Genomic DNA, 25,686 nt, shown 5'->3' with positions numbered 1-25,686 from the left:
TTGGGCTCTGCGCTGGGTGTGGAACCTGCTTAAGATTCTCTCTCTCTCTCTCCCTCTCCCCCTACCCCCCCCCCCGCTCGTGCACTCTCTCTCTCTCCAAAAAAAAAAGAAGTAGATAACGGGGGACAAATACATGAGGTCCCCAAAGAAGGCTAAATACCAGGCAGCAGGTGTCAGCAAATGGTAAGAGTCAGTTGTATTAAAACTTGTAAGCCCATTTGACCAAGGTCCCTCTGGCTGTTAAACGTACCTGCTCTTGGTTGAGCTGACAACAGACATGGGATGGTTGATGTCATCCTTTACCACCATAATGTTATTCTGGAGACAGAGCACAGAAAGCAGGTTGCCCTCCCCTCACACTTAAACTCCTCGGGTGCCCTCACTCTTCCCTACCACCGCTGCCCCCTACCACCTCCCCCCACCACCCCACAGGCCCCTCAGAGAAGGAACATGCCACAGAGCTAGAGCAGCAAAGAGATGGAGGACTCACTTTGTATTTGCGGAGTATTGAGGAGTGATTCATAATTCGGTCTGTGTCAGCTGCGTCCCGGGGCACCACCACAATCCCAAAGTCCCCGACGATCACCTCCATCTGAAAAAACAAAGAGAGCGTCGTTTGGTGTATCCATGACTCCAACCCCTACTAAGCAACTACTTAGCAGGTGGAATGATCTTCCATGTGGAACCCCAAGCTCTGGTCCTAAGCTTGCCTTCTCAACCCTACCAGTCAGGTCTTTCAAGTAACAACCTGTAACAGTGTTATTGGAATGAGTGGGAACTTTGCCTGGCACCACAGAAGATGCTTAATAAATACCTCTAGACTGAATGAATAAATGTGCTCCTGCATGTCTAGGCATCTCCAATTCCTGAGGCTCCCATTGAGTTCATTATGCCGAAGAGTAATAGGAATGACACGTAGTCCTTACATGGTAGACACCCTCACAGGCGACACAGGTCCCGTTGCCCAGCAAGTGTACCCCCGCTCCCAGCCGGACTATTGAGAAGGGCTGAATGCTCCCTGGCTCACCCATGTCAAAGCTGCTGGGGACTCATGGGTGATGAAGAGCATGGAAGGGCTTAGAACGCCTGTGTGCCCACAGGCAGTGATAGAAAGAATATCACTATGGGGTCACTTCTGAGATCAGCCTCTGATAAATGCTTGCTGCCCTAATGAGAAATGAAACCTTTTCATGAAGAAAAAATTATTTTTTCTGGTTATACACACAGTACAAGCTTGGGAAATTCAGGGGAAAAAAAATCAATCACAACCGCACAATCTGGATAACTACTCTTAATATAGTGTGTTCTGTCCAGTGTTTCCTTCTTTATAAATAAGTGTATATACCTACAACTGGATTACACTGAAAAATTAATCATTTTATCTGTATTTTTTATTTAGTATTATATTGTGAGCATTTTTCACATTGTTAAAGATTACTTGAAAAAATTAAGTTTTAACAGTCTGATTATTTCATTGTACTATGATATACATGATATATTAAACCAACCTTGTATTCTAGAATGTGTACAGTTACTTCTGATTTTTTGCAAGTATACATAACACTTTGTTGAAGATCTTTATATATAAATCTTTTGCCACATCTCTATTTCCTTAGGATAAGAAGTAAAATGATTAGATGAAAGGATATACACTGAACAGATTTCAAAATCTTAAGACCTATTACCAAGTTGCTTTCTGGAAACTCGGGCCAATTTTTATTTTCAAAAAGCTTGAAAGTTATGGCATTTAATAGACTTGGATCTCGCCCGGGCATATTACTGTTTCGATCTTGCCAATTAAGGATCCCAGATGCGGAGAAAAGGGAGGGGGAGACAGGTTGCTTCTAAGCAGGGCAGCTCATTGTGCAAGACCCGCTCTGGTGGCAAGGGACCCAGGTTTTTCCTCCTAATAAGTGCCACAGAAACAGACATTAGGGAGCACTGTGGCCACCTCTTCTCTATCAGACAACTTCGATACGAGCAGAATTCCACTTCGCAGTCTGATTCATTGATTATGTTGGCGTACGTATGTGTGCGCCCAAGCATGTGTGCACATGCCCTTGGGTATTTCCAGCCACCTTTCCCCTACTTCTCCCATTGCTTACAACTGCGGCTAGAGTTGCAGCTGGAACTCTGATGTTGCTGACACAGAAAGCTGGCTGAAGGTGCCCTGGGAGGGAAGCTGTGGAGAGAAGTTAGAAGCCAGGTATAGAATATCAGAGTCCCCATTGGATCATGCCATTTGGAAGAAACAGAGCATTATACCGCATGCTGCATCTGTCGGTAGTGCTCAGGTGGGGCAAACAGGCACCAAGCATTTGTCCTATAAACCAGGAATGTTAGGGAGAGGCAGGGCAAGGAGTTGGAGGTAAAGCCACTCCTCCTCCACAGCTTTAGAATATTGCACTGGGATTCACTACTCAGAAGGTAACCCGAGGCACTGGTTCTCAAACTTGGCTGCACATGAGAATCACCTGAGGAGCTTTTAACACTCTCAAAGCCCAACTCGTACCTAAGAGCAGTGAAAGTCAGAATCTCGGAGAATGGAACCCAGGCATCAATAGTTTGTCTAAATTTCCCAGGTGATTCCAATATGCAACCAGCTTGAGGACCAGGGGTCTAAGTACTGCTTAAAACTCCGGGGGAAGTGGTGGGGTGGAGAAAGAGAAAAGAGAAGGGGGAGGAGAGGAGAGGACGGGAGGGGGAAGAGGGGAGGGAATCTATCCAAGCTGGTACATACGAACATTCCTCAACTGCCTCTCTTGGTAGATGACTCAAGATACCTGGTGTACATGGCGTAATGTAGGATCTGCCTTCAATTTGATTCTGAGGACTTGGTAGATGTTCCATAAGCGATGAATGAACTAAGAGGGCTATTTAAAGTGAGCATTCTCAGTGAAAGCCTGAAAACAACGGTTCCGCCTGGAGTCCGGCCTCGCGGGGGATGTCACCCTACGGTGACACCCTATGGATGACATTAGTACAGCTGCTGCTTCCCACTCAGGAGCTAATGATCTGAGCACTCAATCAGTAACAGTGCCAGGTGGCTCAGTGGGTGGCAAGCAGATGGAGACCTTGCTGCCTGGGATGTTTTTTTTCCAGAAACAGGTGACAGACTTGCCCCCTGGGAATCGCAGACGGAGCGAGGGAGACAGGGTCTACAGGACAAGACATACAGCTTAACCACATCCAAAGCTGCACATCTGTGGGAGTTCGGGTCAGAGACTGCAGATCTTTTCTGCTCCTTTGCCTAGACCCTAGGACACCGGGCTTGATTTTCATGCTAGAGGGTATCTGTGTGGGTGTGCGTCTGGGGGTGGGGAGAGATGCCATGTTCTAGAGTTGGTAAGGTGTGCCCTCCATCCCATATGCATCCATCTCGTGCAGGGACTTAGCTGTCCTTCCCACCCCCAAACCCCGTTTCCTGTCTTCGCCTGCCCCCCAGGAGACCACCCCTCTTGGTTTCCTCCTACCTCAGCAGCTGCAATTTTTGGTCTTCTTGTGCTGGTTCTTTCTCATGTCCCTAACCCTGACCCATTGGAGTCCCCCGGGCCTCAATCCTTGGACCTCTTCTTTTTTCTAGCTACACTCATACTCTTAATGATTTCACTCAATTTCAAAGCATTAGAGACAGACCGAAGGCTCCCAAATTAATACCTGGGGCATAACTTCTCTCCTGAACTTCAAACTCATACATCCAGCAGCCTTTTCAGTATGCCTATTTAGTGGGGCACCCCAAATCTAAAATGTCCATGGGCACCCAAACCCTCTGACATCAATCAATGAGTAAATCAGCTAGTCCTCATACCCCGCAAATGCTTTTCCTATAGTCTTCCTGTAGTCTTTTTCATTTCAGGAAATGGAAACTCTCTTCTCACAATTACTCAGGTCAAAGCCTGGGAATTTTCCTGGACTCCTCCCTTTCTCTCACATCCCACATTCTACCTAAAAGGTACCCAATTGATTCCAGCTTCAAAACAAATCCAAGAATCTGCTCGTTTTTCACCATTTCCATCAAGTCTCTGCTGGTCCAAGCCTCCTTTGGTAGGTTAAATAATGGCCCCCAAAGATAACCAGGTCCTAATCTGTGGGACCTGTGAATGTTACCTTATATGGCAACACATATGCAGATGTGATTAAGCAAAGGATCTTGAAATTATCCTACATAATCTAGGTGAGCCCTAAGGTAATAACAAGTGTCCTTACAAGAGGGAGGCAGAGGGAGATTTAACACAGAAGAGAGAAGATAATGTAAAGACAGAGCAGAGTCAGATTTGAAGATGCTCCACTGTTGGCCTTGAAGATGGAAAGAAGGGTCATAAGCCAAGGAAGGCAAGCGATGCAGCTCTAGAAGCTGGAGAAGGTGAGGACACAGATTCTCCCCTGGAGCCTCTGGAGGGAACGTGGCCTTGCCAACAACTTGGTCTTGGCCCAGTGAAACCTATTTTGGACCTCTGGCTTCCAGAAGTGTAAGAGAATAAATGTGTTTGTGTGTGTTGTTGTTTTAAGATTTTATTTATTTATCTATTTGAGAGAGAGACAGAGAGCGAGCGAGCAGGGGGAGGGGCAAAGGGGGAGGGAAAGGCAGAGGGAGAGAGAATCTTGAGCAGACTCCGTGCTGAGCACGGAGCCCTATGTAGGGCTTGATCTTATGTCCCTGAGATCGTGACCTAAGCTGAAACCAAGAGTCAGAACCTTAACCAACTGAGCCACCCAGGCGCCCCTGTGTGTGGCCTTAAGCCACCAATCTTCAGCAACAGAAAATTAATTCATCCCCATCACCTCTCACTTGGATTACTCTGGTCTCCGTGTTTTTCTCTTGCCTTTTTTCAGTCTATTCCCAACAGCCAGACCGAGTGTATTAAAATAGATTGTGCTGCTCCTTGGCTCAAAAGTCTTCACTTAAATGTCACCTTCTCAGTGAGACCAGGCTATATTTCAACTTGTGTGGCCATGCACGCAGACCCACAGGCTATCCACACCTGCACCGTCCCTGCCCCTTCTTGGGTTTGCTGCTCCTCCTTAGCCTTTATGTCCATCTAATACCTTATATATTTTCTTTGTTCCACCTGATTTTTGTCTCTTTCTCTCTCTTCTATAAAGGTAACCTCCATGAGGACAGGGAACTTTGTGTGTTTGGTTTACCACTGTGTCCCCAGAGGAGAAGGACCTGGCGCCTCATACATGCTTAATAGGTGCTGTTGAAAAAGTAGATTCCTGCAGAGTCTTGTCTGGCAGCTGAGGCCGAGCCATTAGCTCATAAACTCTGTCTCAGGACCTGGCGATGAGCCCACAGTACCTCATGGGAGCTCTGGGAGGCCCAAAGAAGTTACTCAAAAGATAGACTCTCAGGTCCTATGATAAGCTAAGGGTGAGCTTACTTTTGCAGGTTCCCACATTTGATCTGATTGGTGGGCAGAAGCACCTGGGGCAGCTTTAAAACCAATGACAAAAGTAGAGCCCCCAGACCTCACCCCAGGGATTTTGATCCAACATGTCTAGGATGGGCTGGAGCCTCTCTCTTCACAAAGCTCCCTAATCCTTCTGATGTGCACCAACCCCTGGGGAATTGATGCTTCAAATCACATTGGCAGTTGCCTAAGCTGCTAATTCTCTGGCTTGGTTTGGGATGAGGTCAAAATGAGATACTCGTGCGACAAGCATCTCTGAGGATTCCAGCAAAAATGAGGACAAGCACGTCACTCTGTGCACTGGGGAGTGGGCGGCGGGGGGTTGGGGCGGACATCTGACCCCAGGAAACAGAGGGTGCTCAGGCTCTCCCTGCCCATGGAGCCTGCAGGAGTGTGCTCAGACCCCTGGGATGGAGCTGTTATTCCAGCATGAGGGGGGCCCATGTCTCCTGCATGTTCATGAAAAGTTCTCCGCCTCGGGAGTAGGGAGGTGGGTGAGTCGCCAAGGTAGCAGAGCTGTTCTGCTCGGCAAGTCCCTTTCCTGATGCTGACCAATGTGACCCCATACTACCCCGCCACAGTTAGCAAGATCAGGGTAGAGTCTTCTCCTACCCCCCACCCCCGCCCAGCATATAGTGGCCCTCTCAGTTGAGCTCTGGCCGGTCATGCCTGAGGTGGGGATCTATGACATTCATCCTGTTTCAACTTCCTGCTCACAGGCACAGCGTTTTGATCATATCTTTTCATCCTCTGGTCAAAAGCTCCCCAGGGGAGGCAGGGGTGGGGATGGGGAGAGGAAGTGGGAGGGGGTGGACTCTGCTTCCCCAAATGTGGGGAATCTGAAGGAAGGATATGAGACATGTTGAGGCAGGAAGCAACTTGGCCTTGGGAGAGAGAACACTCATGAGGACCCAGGCGGCAAATCTGGAAGGAATGTGAAGTTCTCATCATCTTTCCAGGAGGCTGAATTTCAATATCTGCACTGTTGGATTAGAGGGATGCTTTGGGTTGGGGATGCCCTGTGCTCTTAGCCAAGTACTTTCCTGGGCACCAGGGACAGAGGGCTTCATCTCTTGGATCGATCACTACCTAGGAGGAGGCATTAAACAAATGATTAATGATTTCAAGTGTATCTATTGCTATGAAGGATGACGGCAGGTTACTATATTAAGTGGCTAATACCTTGTAGTGGCTAATGTCTTATGGGTAACTTGTAAAAGTTAAGTCTCATGGTAGACTTAAACTCTCTTATGGGCTAAGCTCCTCCAACCAAGGAGGAGGTACTCTTTCATTCCACAAACTTTTATGTCGTGTATATGGTAAATGGGGCACTCTCCTGGTGTTGCCAAATAAGACAGGTAAATCTAGTATACTCATAGAGCTAGTATACTCATAAACAAAAATGTAAATAAGAGTACATGAGGTGGAATTAAGTATAATACTGAATATAAAACACAATGACCTTTAAGTTGAAACCAAAATGACAAGAAGGGGCCAGACATAGGGATGTCTGGGGTAAGAGCACTCCTAGTTAGGCCACAACTAGTGCAAAGGCCCTGAGGTAGGAAAATATATTAAAAAAAAATAAGACTGAAGCACAGAGAAGTAGGAAAAATAGACAAGGACCAGATCAAAGATGGTGCTTCATTCCAATTGCAAACAGAAGTCATTAGAGTGTTTTAAACAGAAGGTTTGACTTCCATTGACAACAGGATCCAATTTACATTGATTTGCCCAGGCAAGTGTAAGTGGACCCTCTGTAAGATCATTCTGAAATCAGAATTCAGAATCCTGACCATCTCCCCCAAACAGTGCTCTCTTCTCAGTACATGGGTGACTTGAGCCCACTTGTGTTTCTTCTCCAGATGAGGATGTTCAGCGATAGACAAGGGACTGTTAGTAAGGAGGGAAACAAACAGGCATTAAGCTATTTGTTATGTGCCAAGCACAGTGCTGGGAGCTTTACTGATTACTACACTTAATCCTTACAACAATGGTCTTCTGAGATATGTGCCTCAGTTCTCCATTTATAGATGGGAAAATCAAGACTCAGATATAGTAACTAGTTAGTGGATTTGAATCCACTCTGGTCAGCTTTAAAGGCTCTTTCTGCCACATCAAACCTCTTCGAGATCCATTTCTTAAGACTCACATTTTAGTGACTTGAAACTTTTTGGTTTGAAAATATATTCTTATTTTTTGTCCAGGTTTATCATGGGCTTCCTCCGTTCATTACTGTACATCGCCCCCTGGAGTATATAATTTTGTATTCTTTCAATGGGGTTGCAAAAGATGCAAGGAATGGTGTCCCGCAGAAGCCACATAGTGGGTTAGGGGTTTCTGAAATATGCCCCACCCATTTCGGCAAAAGAATTCTCCACCCTTGTTCTGACCTCTGTTCCTCTCTGGAGGGAAAGCAGGGCAAGAGGTTAGTATGATCAGGGTTGAGAAAGTGGGAAGGCATTTCCAGAATGGCTCTCTTAAGTGCAAATAAATTAATGATCCTTCAGAGGGGTTTTCCAGAGGAAATTATCCCCATTCCCATTTCCAATTTGACTGGGGGTTGTGGGAAGGCAAGAGATTCCAGACTCAAGTCAAAAGCTTGAAAACCAAACCAACAGTATCTTTCACATGAGAACCAGAATCTTCCATGATAGGAGCTAAGCCTCCTTCCCTAGAGCCTATAAATTTGACATTGGTTTTATCAGTGTGGGGGCCTAATCCCCCTGGGTGGAAGTGTCCATCGGGCTTCCTGGCTGGGGCTGGACTGTCTGATAAAAACCATCTGAGCCTGAAAGACCAAATGTTTGTCTTTGCTCTATGAGTCCCAGAGCCCTGGGATTTCTTCTGGAGTGGCTAGTGCCCCAGGCTCTTCCTCTGTTTATTTTCTTTGGTTGTTTTCTCATCCCTGGTGGATGTAGGAAGCAGTTAGCCCATGGCTGGTTGGCTGGAAAAATGTAGGGTACAGCCAATTAGAGCCAGCCCGTGGAATGCTAGGTTTCAAGAAGTACAAAAAGAAAGAAAAAGAAAACACAATTTTCCTTACCTGCCCATCTCTGGTGCCTAATGTTCCACCTTCAGATTTTCATTCCTTTTGGTTAATTATTGCCCCTTGCTCATTTAAAATGCAAATGCCATTTGAAAGCAGCTAATACATTTAATCATTAAACTTAATGATTTTGCCTGTTTGCTGAAAAGTCAAAAGCTTCTCAAATAAAGACCAAGATAAACCATCTCTTTCAACCAGCCAGAACCATCTCCTCAGAAGCTCTTGTTCCCACCATTAGACCTTTTACAGCCTTCTCTCAACCCCAAAAGCCCATCTCTTTCCACCCACTTAACCCAATCCTGCCCATTACTCAAAGCCCAGCTCAAGTGCTCCCCTCTTGCAGCCTGCTATGAAAAAATATATATATTTCTCATCCTTCTCACTGTCTTTTATGGATTAGGGATCTGAAGACTTGTGCAATTTCACTTCCCAGGAGTGTGCTGGGGGTTAACTGAGCTAATCCAGGAGAAACATCAAAGTGTTTATTTCTCTCTGCCCCCCTAGAAAGTAAAGTGCCCACAGTGAGAAGCTTTGTTTTGTTTTCTCTGCTCATTCAGGCCTAGAGCCATGTCTGGCACTTGGTAGGTACTCAACGAATATTTTAAAACCAATAGATGAATAACAGCCAACATTTATTGAGCGCTTACTAGTTTCAGGAACTCTTCTAAACTTTTTACAATTTTATCGCATGCAATAGAAAAAACTAATGTATTTTTAGACTGCACGTGCCTTAAGGACAGATAACGTGCTTATATTCATACTGGGGTCTAAAACCAGTAAGTATTAGTGGAAAGATTGATTGAAGGAAAGAATGCTGGAATCAGAATTAATTTGCCAGACTGCCTTCCATTGTAATATGATGGACAAAGCAGCTGACAGCATAAGAGCTCTAGACAACTGGTTTTATTTGGGGGAGGGGAGTGAGTGTCACAGCTTCCTGCTTCACAAATGTGTGCTCACGGCTGACCCTTTCATCTCTGGCCTTGACTTCCCAGAGATCCTGCTCCATGCTTGGAAACCTGCTTTCGTGTTGGTGCCAGGATGTGCACAGCAAAAATCAGGTCCCCTAGGGGAGACCGACTCTGTAATAAAAACCCAGGGATGGGAAGGGCTGGCCCCCACCCCACCCCCACTCCGGGGTGCTGCTCTCCAAGGCTAGCCCAGGAGCCTGGATCTTGAATTCTCTCAGGAATCACGAATGAAAAAGCCAACTGCCAGGCCGCACAAGCAGCTCCGTTGTATCCCATGGAGAGAAACTTGATGAATATGTATGGAATTTTCTCCCCCTGGAATGTAAGGGGATGGGTGTGTCATTGGTCAGAGGAGGTCAGAATTCACTGTGGGCTAATGGAGCTTTGTGCCTAATAGGAAATGCCCAAGGGATGAGTTAGGAGGTGGGTTTGTTCCTTTGGCTGTGGGATTAGACATCTGGATGGAGAGCACTGCTTCAGGAGTCCCAATTGCAAGAGCTAGATGGACTCCAGAGAATCTGTGACCATGCTGGAGGAAGCCCGCTGCGGGACAGACCAACTCAGCTGCTTCCCAGCCCAGCTGGGGGCAAAGCTGCTCCATAGCCCGCTTTGAGTTTTCTTTACAGAAGGGTGGAGAGACTCCTATTTCTCCCCAGACCTGTGGCTTCTCTCCTGCCATCAGAATCCTGAGGATTCTGAAGAACATGGGAGGCTGGGGTGTGGAGCCAGGGCCTGTGACCTTCCCAAGGAGCTTGGCTCTTCTGCCCACCTCCTGTCCCCAGTCATGGGCAGATTCAGGGGTTTGGGCTCATGGTCACTAAACAGAGGTCTGTGGCCAACAAGTATCACTTGGGACACCAGCTAATGAAGAAACCCGGGATAGAAATAGGTCTCATATACCTCATCCCTGGTAATCTCATGGTTAGGAACTGAAAACCCTAAAATGGAGCCCTTCCAGGCAAACTCCAGATGGTAGAATTTTCTAGTAGAATAAGCAGGATTCACACTGTACCCAGTCTTTAAAGGAAGACCTTCCTTTTCTAGACCCTGAGATCCAACCTCTGCAAACAAGGACAGTGGAATAATCCTCGGAGTTACTAACTAGTTGTGCGTTCCCTACATCCCCCTCTACCCAGCCCAACCCTATTTCTAGCAGAGAACCAGACCCTTTACCAGACCCTGCTCTCTCATTTGCAGGGCAGAAAATAATGCTTTGCAGTCAGCGGCTTTAAGCTCACTGAAGAGATTTCACTAGATATCTAGGATGAGAGAAAATAGGAAAGATACCTTTAGAAGAGAAAGAAGAGTTTCTGCATTCTCTGCCTCCCCCACTCCATCCCCCTCCTCCCCACCCCACCCCCAGAGATAGAAGCTAGAGATCTGTGAAAATCACCCTCTTCTCCCTCCCAGGCAGCACCCTAGGGGCAAAACCTCAGAAGAAAATGAGTCCTGATGATCATTGGTGGGTGGGGCCCGGTGCTGGGCTTCTGGACTCGGCCAGGAGCCCTGCAGAACCCCACCACCTCCAAGTGACCAAGAATGTCCAGACAAGGAAGGCGTCCTGATGAACTAATGTTCACATTCAGGGCCCACAGAAGCCTTTCAGGTTCTGCTAGTCAGTACTATAATAATTGAGACTAACTTCCCATCAGCCCTGTGGAATAGATTTGGACTTGAATTTTAATTTGATTTAAATAAATCAAAGGTGATATTTCTAGCACACCTCTTTTGTGGGTTGAGATTCACACTCGTTATGTAAGGAAACAGCTCCTTGATTTTTTTTTTCCCCTCTACCTCAGGTAGCCAGGCTGGATGCTCTGAATCTTCAGAGTAACCAACCACGGGGGAACACAGCTGAATAAATGAGGGTTTTGCTCCCCCTTCACTGTCATATTCCCAGTAAATCAACAGCTATTCGTTGCTCTTATTTTTTATCTTAACCTGTCCTGCTATTTTAGCACCTAGATCTTGTACACAATTTTGGCCACATTACTACTTTCACAGCACCATGTGAAGTTAGAGAAGAAAGTAAAAGTTAATTAAGCCATTTCATCCAGAACCGAAAGGAGATTTAGAATTTCACCTGCAAGAAATGGTCTAGGGGTGGAGATGAAAGCCCTACACAGTATAATTCACCTCCGGGAAACTCTCCCTCCCCTCTCGGTCCTCCCACAGCATGTTAGCACTCACACCCTTCACCTGGAATATCAGCGTGTATGTCCATGGGTCTGTTGAGGTAAATTTGCTTATGAACGTTTGTTGTATGTAACTGTGTGTCAGGCACTAGGCTGGGCACTTCAGGTACACAATCTCATTTAATTTTCCCCCAATCCTATGAGATAGGCACTATTATTACACCCATTTTAGGGATGGGATAAACTGAGGCTCAAAATAGATTTTTGTCATGAGCTGTGTTGGAATAGAGCTGGAATGTGGAATCTGATCCTGAAGGTTCTCTCTCTCTCCAGAAACGTACATATATGTACATGAAAAAATTTCATATGTATATGTCTTGCCACCTGATACTTGGGGGAATAGACTGTATTGCCTATTTTTGTAAATGTCAGAATGTGATAGATAACATGCCATAGGTTTTTTTTTTTAAGATTTTATGTATTTATTTGACAGAGAGAGACACAGCGAGAGAGGGAACACAGCAGGGGGAGTGGGAGAGGGAGAAGCAGGCTTCCCACTGAGCAGGGAGCCCGATGCGGGGCTCGATCCCAGGACCCTGGGATCATGACCCGAGCCAAAGGCAGACACTTAAGGACTGAGCCACCCAGGCGCCCCAACATGTCATAGATTTTTAAAAGCACAAGCAAGTTGTACTATGTGAAGTGATGTTAACTAAATTTGTGATAATATTTTGCAATATATACATATCTCAAATCATTGCGTTGTACATCTTAAACTAATACCATGTTACATACCAATTATATCTCAATAAAACTGGAAACAAACTGGTGCCCAGAGAGTTGAGTGATTTGCATGGGGTCTCACAGCAAGTTAATTAAAAAAGCACTAGGTCTGGAATTGCTGCCTTGAGAACCCAACTGGCATAGGGCTATGGAAGTGGGAGGGGGGTGGCTCAGTTGGTTAAGTGCCTGCCTTTGGCTCGTGTCATGATTCCAGGGTCCTGAGATCGAGCCCCGCATCGGGGACCCTGCTTAGCAGGGGAGTTTGCTTCTCTCTCTGCCTCTCCCCCGTCACCCCCTTTTGTGCTCTCTCTCTTGCTCACTCTTTCTCTCAAATAAATAAATAAAATCTTAAAAAAAAAGGGGGGGCGGGCGCCTGGGTGGCTCAGTTGGTTAAGCGACTGCCTTCGGCTCAGGTCATGATCCTGGAGTCCCGGGATCGAGTCCCACATCGGGCTCGCTGCTCAGCTGGGGGTCTGCTTCCCCCTCTGCCCTCTTCCCTCTCATGCTCTCTGTCTCTCATTCTCTCTCTCTCAAATAAATAAATAAAATCTTTAAAAAAAAAAGGGGGGGGGCTATGGAATTGGGAACTAGCAATAGCTCAGGTTATCCAATGAATGAATTAATGAAAGAGCAAGAATGAATGTACAGACCAAGAGTGAGTAACTTATGAATGAGCTGGTTTAAGACATCACCATCAGATCTGGCAACAAAAGATGTCCATTGAGCTTCTAAGTGGTATAAGTTTAACTTCCTGTTTCCCTCTATCCCCAGTCAATTGCTAGAAGGATTCTACTGACCTTTTGCCATGAATGCCTCCCCTCCTGACCCCTTTTTTCTTGTTGAGGGAATTCTAGGGTGGTATTTACCACCTCTTCAAAAGGAATCAAAGGAAAACAAAACACACATAATCTCAAAAGGGCCAAGGCTTTTTTTAAAATCCCTCCCTCCCCCACCTCCTGCCTCTGCCACACACATACACTCCGGGTACTACTTGGAGAAGGTATTGGAGAAGGTATTCTATGACTCCGATTGTTTTCCCCAGGGGCTTTACAGGAGCAAGCCCGAGTAGGAGTGAGTGTAAAAATGCAGTCAGAGCTAAAGCTTGGGATAGGTGAGCATTTTCTTCCACAGTGACGAGAATGGATTGTCCTCCTGGAAGCTCACAGGAGATGAGACCCTCGGGTTGGGGAGGGAGGCAGTGGGGGGAGGGAAGAGCAGGGGCCGAAACCAGGCACCCCCTCCCCATCCTCCCCATGGCAGCTGTGCGTGGTGCTGTAGGGCCCTTGCTACTCACATCCGCCTCATTCCAGAGCCCAGGGATGCAGAAGGATTCCAGCAGGTCACTGCCACACAGCAGCAAGATCCGCAGCTCTGGGGAGAGGGAACAAAGTTGGCACAGGGATGAGTGGAGACCTGGAAAACATGCAACTCTCAGCCTCGCCGCTGATAAACACAGAAGTCTCCGATTCCTGGGGCTCCAACACCCATGTCCTCCAGGCTCCCCTGCACCATGGTGTGTGCGGTGTAGACATCTTTGCCTGCCCGGCTCATTTACAGACCACTCTTGTCCCCTGTGTGAGGAATTACTCATTCAGGGAGGGTCTTGGTTTGCCTGGTACCGAGGGGTTTCTGGGGACATGGGTCCTTCCATGCTAAACCAGGATGGCTGGGCATCCTCCGAGAGACAGAGCCGGCTATGTGACTTGTCTAAAGTCTGAGGGGCTCTCTCTTCTCCGTATCAAACTCAAGTGCCAACAGAGTTTGGTCCCCCTGCTGCTGTCCATTATCCAGGCTTCGTCTTTCATCACAAATGCGGAATGCTGGGGGGTCTGGGGGGACATCGAGTGTCCCCATGCAGTAGCTGAGTTAATCGGATGTCCTCTCTTTCCGGGGCCACCGTCCTCAGCAAAGAGCTTGAGAGCAAGGCCGAGCCCACCCCACCCCCATCCCAGGTGCACTTCCTGCTAGTCCGTTGTTTTCCTTCCCTTCCAGCCCACTCTGCATCATCCCAGCGAGGCCCCTCCAGACAGGCAGCGAAGTGACTGACTTACTAAAACAGAGCAATTGGGGAACAAAGGATTCTGGGATTCTCAGGACCACGTGGGGAGAGACCCCTGCCGGGGTGTGACTCAGTGTGGAGTGTTTGGTTCCCAGGCATCCTGGGCCCTCCGGCAAGAGGCTGTGGGCATCTTGTCCGAAACGGTGAGAGAGACAGCCCAGCTCCGAGCCTTCCAGAGACCACCGCCACCCTGCACCGAGGCTGAGAGATGGCGGTTAGGTCTGCCTGCCTGAGACGTGACAGCTCGCTCGGGGACCTGACAAGGACTTACAGATGGTGACCTTGTCCCTGCTGTGGGAATCTCCAGATGGTACGGAAAAGAAAGGCCGCTGGGCTGACAACAGTGTCAGTATCTCATTCCACCCCCCACCCCCCCAACCCCGCATCCCGCCCTCAGGGAGCCCCGTGGAGCGCTGTGGTCTTTGTTCCTAAATACTCCTGCAGCCTCCTCTCTCCTCCATGCCATCCTGTAGCCCACAGATCTGCTTAGGGGCAGGGACCTTAATTTATCTTTCTATCCCCCAGGCCTGGCAGAATGACCTGCACATGGTAGGCGCTCAGAATGTAATGTGTAAGTGAACCACAGACAAGCTGCCCACAGAGGCCGTGCAGGCAAGTGGTCTAAGAGCCTTCTGGGCAGTCTGGGATGGCTCTGCTGGCCCTTATGGCCTTTGCTTTTGCAGCCCAGGGTCCTGGAGGGAGCGGTGTCTCCCTCCTTCCATGTTATGCCGTGGGACTTCTGGCCCAACTCCCCATCTGTGGAGATGAACCAGTCTTCGTATGGCTGAGAGGAGCCACACTAGGCTCATTCCTGGGATCCTACTGTCCCCCACCCCACTTGGAACCGCCCAGGGCTCGAGAGTTCTCTTTCTGTGGAAAGAGATTGCCTGTAATTCTGTATGGTAACTCTGATCGCCTAAAATTTCAGTCAGGTGGCATTGTCCAGAGGATGTGCCGGCCCCTGGCTTTCTCTGTGTCAGTGGCTCTCAGTGGGGGGCCATTTTGCCTCCTGAATTTGACAATGCCTGCAGACATTTCTGGTTGTCAAGACCAGGGAGAGGGGCGTGGAGGGCAGGAATGCTGGCGAACATCCTGCAAGGCACATACACGGCAGCCCCCACGACACAGAATTGCTTATTTCCAAATGTCAATGGTCCACAGTTGAGAAAGCTTGCTCTACAGCCATAAAAATAAATCTCTTTTCTATTCCCAAGCCAGGAACTCCCTTTCCCACTCGAGTACAATGTTGGTTTTTTTTTTAAAGCCAAAGCACAGAAAGTTAAAAAGTGAGGTCTCCACCCTTTCTTGCGGGACCAGAACAGATGCATTTGTCACGGACCAGAGGCCCTAGCGGAGCTTGGGATCCCACGCATGGCCGCTGGAGGGCAGCAGCGATCTCTCGTGGTTTGTTGCTGGAGAATAGAGCTAGCATTTCCCGCCCGCAAAGCCTTCTGTCTGGGGCACCCCCCAGGAGCAGACAGTGGCTTAAGAACATGGAAACGGAGCCATAGGTGCTAGCTGAGCTAGGAGAACATGGCTTTTTCCTTCTCGCGAGGTGCAAGGGGATTTCAAGAAGGGGACTCGTGAGCCAGAGGGCCTCCCGGCACACAGTCTGGAAGCAAGGCAGCTTCCTTCCACCTGCTCTGCGCTCCACCTCCTTCCCAGGTTCACCCCCACCCAGGGATCCAGAGCCAGGAGGCAGAACTAGCGCTGTCCCACCACACTCCCCGCCCAGGAATCCTGGCTCTGGGAAGCTCCGGCCCCGGGGCCCTTTCCAGCTCCCACTGCCCCCTGAGGCCACGGCCAGCTGGACCACACCAGGCCACGAATCGATCCTGACAGCTGTGGCCGCCCAGCTTTCCTTACTTGGAAAGAAGAGTAAGAATGGATCAGGCTAGCCCTGCCCCTCACCAGGCAGCGGAGAGATGAGGAACTTGAGGGTGCAGGCCTGGCAGCAAACTGTGCAAACCCTCATCAGCCTGCCCTTCTGTGGGCGGAGGCGCTCCCGGCAGGTGGCCTCACACACTGGCCCACCAGCCGGGAACGTAAACAAGGTCATGGCTGAAGCTTGCCACAATAAATGCTTTCTGGAACGAGGAACGCAAGAAATGGAGAAATCGACATTGAATACAGTTGCAAGTCTAAAGACTGCTCTGAGCTGGGCTGCTCAAGAAGACCTCCCAGGGAGCGCCGTTCCGGGCCAGGTGCGGAACTGCAGGACGTGGGAGTTCAGGGCTTGCTCTTCCTCGCCCTTGGCGTGTTTGGGAGCTGGGGAACCTGGAGCCGAATGCTTCTGCCTTGTTTTGGGGGAGCAACCAGGAAGCCACGTTGCTGCTTTTTGTGGCCTTAAGATGGTGAAGGGCGGGTAAATAAAGGACATTAAAATACAGGAACAGGGCGCCTGGGTGGCTCAGTTGGTTAAGCGACTGTCTTCCGCTCAGGTCCTGATCCTGGAGTTCCAGGATAGAGTCCCGCATCGGGCTCCCTGCTCTGCAGGGAGTCTGCTTCTCCCTCAGACCCTACCCCCTCTTGTGCTCTCTCTCTCACTCTCTCTCTCTCTCTCAAATAAATAAAATAAAATCTCTAAATAAAATAAAATACAGGAACATAATTCAGAAGTGAGGAGTTTGGAGGACTTAGGATCTTTGTTAATACAGTGTACTGTTGTTAATACAATGTACTTAACTGTTGGTTCGTATTGGCTGCATTTGACAACCAGTTTGCATACTTCCTGAAAGTCGTAGAAAGGGTTCTAACAAAACAGTAGGCGCCAACTCAGGTACACCATGGCTCCTCAGATCACAGGACAGGACCCAGAGACACTCCTTGAAGTGATGTCACCTCTGCCTGGCCTCCTGGGAGAGAGCATGAGGCTCCGGGTACAGTCCTCCGCTCCCAGGATCCCAGCACGCACACCTGCCCACCAGCCCTCCACGGAGGCACAGCAGGAAACGGATGGCCTGGAGTATTTCTGCAGCTGGGATTGTGGATTAGGCGTGTCTGCTAGACACCAGGCTGCCCCTCATGCTAGAGCTCCAAGCATTCCAGTTGTCACTGACCCTCCTTGTCACCTGGTACGGGGTCAACTCCAGCTCCATTCTGACAGCTGTCTGTTCTTTCCCCAGCTTCACACACTTGTGTCTCTCACCCGCTCTGGAACCTCGGGAAGAACTCAGTTTTCTGGTTTGCTCCCCAGGGTTCCGCGGGACTCCGCTCATTTCCACGGGTGGGTCAGCTCCTTCCCATCCGGCACCGTCCACCTGCTCTGGCCTTGGGCCTGCGCATGCTCACACAGACAGTGGGTGCCTTAGCCCCCGCCCACGGCTGCCGGGAGGCTGTGCAGGTGGCTCTCAGCCCCTCTCTCCTCCTTGCCCTCCGAGCCCGGAAATAAGGAAGAAGATAAGGAAGACAGGGGAGGGGGCCCAGGTGGCTCAGTCGTTAAGCATCTGCCTTCAGCTCAGGTCATGGTCCCAGGGTGCTGGGATCGAGTCCTACATTGGGCTCCCTGCTCCTCGGGAAGCCTGCTTCTCCCTCTCCCACTCCCCCTGCTTGTGTTCCCTCTCTCGCTGTGTCTCTCTCTGTCAAATAAATAAAATCTTAAAAAAAAAAAAAAAAGGAAGACAGGGGAGCTCCTCTGCCTCACTCAGTGTCATGGGCCAAAGTCAGGTCTCTCTGGCTGCCGCGGAAGCTTAACTTCCACGTGTTTTGGATGAGAGAGGGGAGGCTCCGAAGGGAACGTTGCCAAGCCAGCCAGTCCTACTTCCTGGGAACTGGCCAGGTGGGAGATAACTGAGAATCTGCTCTAGTTTGGAAGCCATCGTTCTGAGAGTAGACCCTGTTGCAAACACAACCCAGGGGCTCCAAGCCTCTCCCCTTTCCCCCTCTGCCCCCGGTAGAGGCAGGAAGCCCCAAGCGTCCCCGCTTTTCCGGCCACTTACCGATCTCCTCGTACCTCATCACCGTGCCCAGATTGGCGTTCTCATCTAGGGAGGAAAGAGGAAGCGGAGAAGCATGAGGGGCCTGACTGACTGCTACCCAACACGCGGTGGGCCCAGGGGCCTCCTCCGGAGTGAGTGGGATGGGGTGCAGCACATGGGGGTTGGGGGTCATTCCCTCCCTGCACAGAGAGCATCTGAGTACAGTGAATGGAGAGCAGTCCAGCCTAAAATGGAGAGGGAGCGTCTCCTCATGCTCCACGGCAGGAATTCACATTTCTGGGCCTTTAAGAATTATACAGCTTCGCTGGGAAGCCGATGACGAACACACACACACTCATGCTGAGCACCTTCTGTTTCTTTCTGTATTTTAGGGAGGTAGTCCACAAAAGCAATGTCCTCTAAACTTAGGGAAACAGCTCTTAGGTGCGCCTGGGTGGCTCAGTCGTTAAGCGTCTGCCTTCGGCTCAGGTCATGATCCCAGGGTCCTGGGATCGAGTCCCGCATCGGGCTCCCTGCTCGGCGGGAAGCTCGCTTCTCCCTCTCCCACTCCCCCTGCTTGTGTTCCCTCTTTCACTGTGTCTCTCTCTGTCAAATAAATAAATAAAATCTTTAAAAAAAAAAAAAGAAAAAGAAACAGCTCTTAGAGTCACAAGGAGGTGGCCCTCTCTCCTTAGGGGTTGCCTGGTTCAAAGAACAAGCTGAGCGTGTTGAGATGGCAGATACAGCAGGAGCCTGTGAAAGAGGAGGAGACAGAGGCTTTGACCTGTGCTCTGAAGTGTGCAATGCCGACACGGGGGTTCACGGTGTGCACAAAAACCACAGAGCCACCATCGTGGTCCCCCATCTCCTCTCCTCCTCTGCCACCCCTCTTAGTGCCTTTTGGAAAATTGGCGGAATTTTCAGAAATCTCAGAAATGGCAGAAGTCAGCCTCAAAGCGTCAAAGGAATGAGGTCTAGACCTTCAGCTCTTCTGCAGAGTGGAATTGGGGGATCCTGAAAGAGCCCCAGTGACTTGGATATTCTCATCCATGCAGAGTCCTTGAGGGAAGAGCCAGAAACAGGGAATTAAGGAAAGAGCATGGGTGTTGGTAGCCTATCAGCAGGGAGGCAGACGCTGCCAGAGCTGGGAGGACCAGAGGGAGGATTCTGGGCTCCTGAAAACTCTTAGGCATGTGGCCTCATTCTGTGTGTGAGGGTGGGGCGGTGGGGGTGGGGGTGGGGAATGAGCACATCACCACACTGAGGTCTCAGCAGCCCCAGGCCAGGCGGGTCATGCCGCTGGGCCCTGCGAGCCTGGGGACATTCCTGCTTGCTTCTGTTTTCTCTCCATCATTGCTCTATCAACAGTCATCCCACAGCAGGTGCTGGGAGGTGTTTGCTGAATGAATGAATGCTCCCTTACCCACAAAGGTGAAGCGCTCCACTGGTGGGCGGACACAGCAGATCCGGCTTAGGCTTTCTCCCACCTTCCCCAAGATCTTGGCTAGGGGAGAGAGCAAGACAGACAGGGACAGAGGGAGAGAACCACTCACAACTTACAGCCCGACATTTGGGCCACTTAAACAATAGGGTTGCCCTGGAGGGGGCAGGGGTGGGGGTAGTGGGAGGCAGGAAGGTGGAGAGAAAGAACAGAAATATGACAGCAAACATTCCTTCCCGTTCACAGTCCAAGGCACAAGCACTGTGAGCCACAGACCGGACTATATGTTCTGCTTGTGTTTATTATACTGTCAAATAATGGAAAATGTAGAAGAGGAAAATAAAAAGCACCCATAATCCCATCCTGGGAGACAACCACCACTAACACATTGGCATATTATTTATTCTCCTCCACTTAAAAAAATATGCATTATGCAGGTATGTTTGTACACCATAAGTTGGCTCATATTCTGCATTTAAAAGACATATTTGCTTTTTTCACTTTTTAATATGAGCCTTAGCCTTCATTCCTTCCCATGAAGATGGACTTTATAATAATCAGACATCCTGCTTTGGCTGAGAGGGATCTGGTTTTTGATGACCTCTCTGGGCTCTAATCCAGAAAATTTTTCTGAACCCCCACTTGTAGCTATATGAGACTTTGTGACTTACTCTGTTTAGAACATACTAATAACCTTATAGCTTATGGTCTCTAGGCTTGAAAAGTAATACCAGGATCTGTCTCTTGCAATGGGTTGGTAAAAAAAAATGTTGGAAAAAACATGGACCTTGGATTCAAATAGTCCTGAACATGAATTCTGACTCTTCTACTTTTGAGCTGTGTGACCTTAGGCAAATCACTTACCCTCTCTGAATTTCAGTTTTCTCCTTGTAAATGGGAACATAATATCTTTATCACAGAATTACTGCACAAAATACGAAATCACGTAAAACACTGGGCATTGTATGGGCACACAGGACTCGGTGTTGGGTAAATGTTGGAGCCCTTGCTCTCTGCCACTGAAGAGGTGGTTGAATGTGTGGGATTCTGAATGCAGATGCCTGGGTTTGACTCCGAGTCCTGACACCTCCTCAATGTGTGACCTTGGACAAGATCCTCAACTCCCTTGGAAGAGGCAGAGAAAAATGCTGCCTTTCGTATCTTTAATTCCCAGGAAGGCAATTATAAATATAATTTATAAATATAATTTAGAATTATAAACTTATAAATATAAGAAAAAATGCACACCATCAACCCTGTCTCTCTCTCATTGTGACTGCTTCTCTCTGATGCTCTATTTTAAGGACCAGTGTCACCTTGTTAAAAATGCAAATTTTCCTTCCTTCTCCCAGACCTACTAAATCACATTCTGGGGAAGGGCCTAGCAATCTGGATTTTAACAAGCCCTCCAGCTGATTCTGAGGTTTGAGAACCACGGCTCCACACCGGTGTCCCCCTACCTGCAGTGGGCTTGCTGGACACATTGCTGTTCTGGTAAATGGGCTGGGGGGTCTCATTTTGGGGCTGTCCGACCACAGGCGTCATGGAGGGCGTGTTGACATTGGAGAGGATGCAGCCAGTCACCCGCTGGGGAAAGGGAGAGGTGCAAGGTCAGTGTCATTAGCCAAGTGACTTATGAAAAGCATTCCTAGTGATCTTCAAACGCTCATCCGTTCGTCTATCACGGGGAAGCCATTTGCAGCTGAGGTGGTGGCAGGGGCGGGTTCTAGACTCAGCTGTACCACGTGGCTGCACGTGGCCGGCAGGAGGCAAGACCGCTAGCTCAGGGCTGGAAAAGCATGGGACGTAGCGTCGCACAGACGCTGGCTCAAGTTTGAGCTCTGCCCCCCTCTGGCTGCATGACCTTGGAGAGTTACCTTCTCTTGGACCTCAGCTCAGGAGTGTAGCACGGACAGGCCACATAGCTGCCTATCCGCGTTGTGGTCGGATTACACATGCGAGTGTTTGCAAAGCATGTGCCTACAGAGTATGTGGCCCCTGGCCGCCGATGTTGTAACCTTCTGTGTAACGTGCACACCTGCCCTCCCTGCCTGCTTCCCGGGGCTCACAGGAGGTCATGTCCGCAGAAGGGCTGTGTACGCTTGGCGCAGGTCATACGAACACCAGGCACCGTCACCACCTGCCGCCTCCCCAGGCCAGAGATGCCAACGACAGGATGTGTTGGTGTGGCAGGAAGCGGGGGTGGGGTGCTGGGCACTCTCGCGCCTGCTGGCGGGTGTGGATACGCATTCCAGAGCCAAGCGGAAATTCTATGTGTATGATCCATTGTGCTGCGTTATCTGGCCTGCAGTTTTCCTCTGGGGCCGCAGAAAGCACTGAGCTGATAAGGCCACGTTCTTCCCAGCTGACCCAGAAGCCACCCCCGTTCCCTGTTGTGGGTGGGAGAGCCCATTCCGGGGCAACAGAGAAACAAAGGATGGATTTTTCAATCCGTTCAGCTTTCCAAGGGCCGTTGCTTCTGCAAGGTCCCTTCCCTGAAAGCCAGTGTCCCACCCCCGTGCTCCACTCTTTAGGGATTCCGGAGTCCGGCTGCCAGAGAACCCCAAGCCGCAGGGCTGCCACGACCCTCGTGACCAGCCGTGGCTGGTGGAGTGGAAGGGGCAGCCCACCTCCTTTCTTATTATTATTTCACCTCCAGAAAAGAAAACGCCACATTCTCATTAAGTAACTGGTCCGGTAGCTGAGGAATTGCTTCCTCCCGCTGCGCACGTCATGGGCCCCATGGGACTTGTTCTAGGTAGAGAACATTCTCTGTGCCCGTCACTGCAATGGCTGGGGCTCCTGGCTGAGCTGCTCTGGCCCAGACTCCTGCCTCTGGGCATGAGTAACAGAGGGAGGGTTCGGGAAGCCCAGGCATTTAGAAGCAAAACAGCGGCTAGGCCACATGGCTGGTAGAGGCAGGGTTCAAGCATGTGTGCGGGGCCCCTGATTCCTCCTTTCCGTCATGGAGCCTGAGGCTGCTGTGTGATCAGAAGGAGCACAGGCCCCCGGCTGACCCCTAGCTGACATGTAGCGTGAGAAATAAACTGACATGAAGTCACCAAGATTGTAAGGATGCTTGTTACCACAGCGTACCTATCCTGACTGATACAGTAAGACGGGATGGGATGCCTTTTATTACCGCTGTCGTTGAGACCAGCACAGGGAGCAAGTGAGTGCCATCCTGTGGCAGAGTCCTTTCAAGGGGACCAGGAAAGACTCAGGATGTGTGTGAAGGATTCTGAAAACGGAAGGAAGGGAGGTGCACTGTCTTCAGTTCCGAGGGGGACAAACCTAGCAGATGAAGCAACAGCCAGCTAGAGCCCTCCCTCTTCCTCTTCCTCTTCCTCTTCCTCTTGACTCCCTGGCTGGGCGGGAGCCCGAAACCCCTACTCTATTTAAATCAAGCACAGCTGCCCAGTTGGTGAGCATGATGCTGACAGGTCCCCCAAGGAGCGGATTCTGACACCCACTGACAGAAAACACAGATGCACAGAGGCTCAGCGTGTGTCAGAACAATGCCATCCAGACTGCCGATGGTGGCTGACGAGGGCACCGGGACAGGGTCAGTGGGGGTGGGCAGGACCCACTGCCTCTTGTCTTGGGCGGTCAGGCTTCTTGCTCTGGATGGCACTGCTCTTCATGCCGTCACTGTGGAGATCCGTGCATTGGTGTTGATCTGGGAAGCGCGCTTTCCGCACACTCTGGCCAGTGCTGCTGGCTGGTGTGGCAACCTGCTCTTCGGTTGCGACAACCTGGGCACAGGCCACGTGCTCCCATCTGTGTTCACTAAGCAATGGCTGTGTGTCCTCAGATAGATGGGCTCACCTCTCTGGGCTTCTTTTTATCCACTCATATAACAAGGACCAGAACACTGTCTGCCTTGGAACTCATGTGAGGAGGAATGAGAGTGAGCAAAGGGACAGTGACTGGCAGGGGTGAGGTGCCTCGGCCCCAGAACAGATGGGGCAGGAGCACCCGGCTGATGGCACTTCCTCCCAGCGCCCCTCTGTGCTCCTGCCTTCCTTGGCCAGGTCTCCTTCCCTCCTCACTTTCTGAAGTCTCTCCTTAATCCCACCCTGGATTTGCTGCCAGAATATGAAAAGCACCCGAGTCATACTGAGCAGGCGGAGCAAGGCCGGGGGGCAGCCTCCGGTATGACTCGGGTTCCTAATCGGCTGCCCTCCTTCCTGCTGTTCGGGGCCTGGTCTCCCACACAGCTGGCTGAGAAGCAGGAAACTGAACCAGGTCAGTAGGCCAGCAGCACCCTTACCGGGCCTGCCTCGCTTTCGGGGGCCACCCACCCCTCTGCCGTGGCTCAGCTCACCTTCATGAGGTCCCGATGGTGCTCCAGCACGCTGCACGTGGTCTGCCAGGTGTCCTGATAGCACTCCCATGGGTCCACCCTAACATAACCAGAAAGAGGCTTCCCTTGGTTTCCATTCTCATACTCTTTCCTTAGTGGCTCCTTCCAGAGACCGGAGCTCAGGGAGCTTAGCACACCGGCTCATGCCGTGTCCTTAGATCCCAAATCAGATCAAACATGGGCTTGAAACACCTTCCTACACCTCAGTTTGCCCCCTGTAAAAATGAGAGTATGGGACTTTGGGAAAGTGATGTTGTCTTTTGGTGCTCACTTTCCCCACCTGTAAAATGACTCCATAACTCTCTTGTGGGGTTATTAGAAGGGCTCGATGAGTTTTATAAACAAAGTGCTTAGTACAGAGTCTCACTCTTGTGCTTCCCCACAAGATGGAAATTCTCCTCTGGGCCCTCTAGGATTGGGATAAGGATTAAAAGCCAGGCCGTCATTGAGTGGTGGCTGCAGATATCTGAATATCTGTGCAGTGGGGGGCCTTGTGGCATGGGGGGGGGCATGCCAGTCAGACTAAAGGGCACAGCCCTGCACCCTGGTCAGCCCCTCCTGTACACGAGGATGTGAAATGAGCAGGGAGCTAGCCCAGACCGATGAAGTGTTCGGGCTTAATTGCCATCTTAATGAGCTGCTAAATTGGGATATTTCTCAAACATTTTCTTAGCCGTTGAGCATTCCCTGCCCACCTCCCACCATGAGCACACACCTAAGCTTCCCAGAGGTAAGATCTCACTGACTGAAAACCCTTGAGAGTCAGCTTGTGCGTCAGGCTCCCAGTATCTCTGACCACCACCCACCTGCCTAAAACAGATAGACTGGGCTAGACAGGCTCCCCCGGGGCCAGGGGCTAACTCTAGAGCTACCTGGGCCTCCCTAGTGACCTCAATTCCTGGAATTCTGACCTTGCCCAAGTGCCTGGAGCAGTGCAGAGCAGGCAGGGGGTGCTGGGTAAATATTCATTGAATGAATGAAGCAATTCTTTCAGAATCTTCCAGTCACATCCAAGCAGGAACAACCTCCTGCCTGTGTTTTCCCCCAGTGGACCCCATTTTCCCCAGGAGATCCTGAGCCCCAAGGTTACAAGGCCTTGTTTCTATCCCTAATGTGACCATGGATGTGCTGTTCACGCTCAAACCCCTTGACTTCTCTGGGCCTGTTTCTCACCAGAGAAAAGGCAGCTGTGTCTACCTGTATCTTAGGGGGATGAGAAAGTCGATAAAGGGCAAGTGTTTCTCACACAAATCACTACTCACGACTGGCTGGGATCACTATTTAATTATCATTGTCGCCTCCCTTCACTGCTCTCCTTCCCGCCCACCCCATCTCTTCTCCCTCATTGTGAGGTCAGCTTCCCTTCACTTCCCTGCTTTCATGGAAACCTCTAGGTGCTGCTTATTTTTCCGTGGGGGGAAATTACAGTACAAATGGTGTGCCATTATTTTTTTTAAAACGCCATTTTCTCATGCAAATTATAACTGTAGGAACTTGGGGGAGCATAATTAGCATAATTAGTGGAAGATGCTTTAATTACACTGCGAGCTCTGT

At 49.9% G+C, this 25,686-nt stretch overlaps 1 protein-coding gene across 2 annotated transcripts in view; it reads right to left on the bottom strand.

Annotated features, from left to right (window-relative positions):
- Positions 1 to 25,686, bottom strand: part of NMNAT2 (nicotinamide nucleotide adenylyltransferase 2) — a 143,834-nt gene that overhangs the window by 2,670 nt on the left and 115,478 nt on the right. The window contains exons 4-10 of one of the 2 annotated variants that reach the window (XM_081824770.1): positions 24,094 to 24,172; positions 21,227 to 21,353; positions 19,749 to 19,829; positions 18,347 to 18,391; positions 13,644 to 13,720; positions 491 to 592; positions 251 to 318 (exon numbers count right to left, since the gene is read on the bottom strand). In XM_081824770.1, the coding sequence (XP_081680896.1) occupies positions 251 to 318; positions 491 to 592; positions 13,644 to 13,720; positions 18,347 to 18,391; positions 19,749 to 19,829; positions 21,227 to 21,353; positions 24,094 to 24,172 (579 nt within the window). The remainder of the gene's footprint in view (positions 1 to 250; positions 319 to 490; positions 593 to 13,643; positions 13,721 to 18,346; positions 18,392 to 19,748; positions 19,830 to 21,226; positions 21,354 to 24,093; positions 24,173 to 25,686) is intronic. The other variant, XM_081824772.1, reaches the window with a different exon arrangement.

This window comes from Leptonychotes weddellii, chromosome 6, assembly GCF_054177405.1.
Source record: "Leptonychotes weddellii isolate Sample4059 chromosome 6, ASM5417740v2, whole genome shotgun sequence".
Taxonomy (NCBI): Eukaryota; Metazoa; Chordata; class Mammalia; order Carnivora; family Phocidae; genus Leptonychotes; species Leptonychotes weddellii.
Note: the sequence above shows the minus strand (reverse complement) of the source record. Positions and strands in the feature narration are given on the sequence as shown.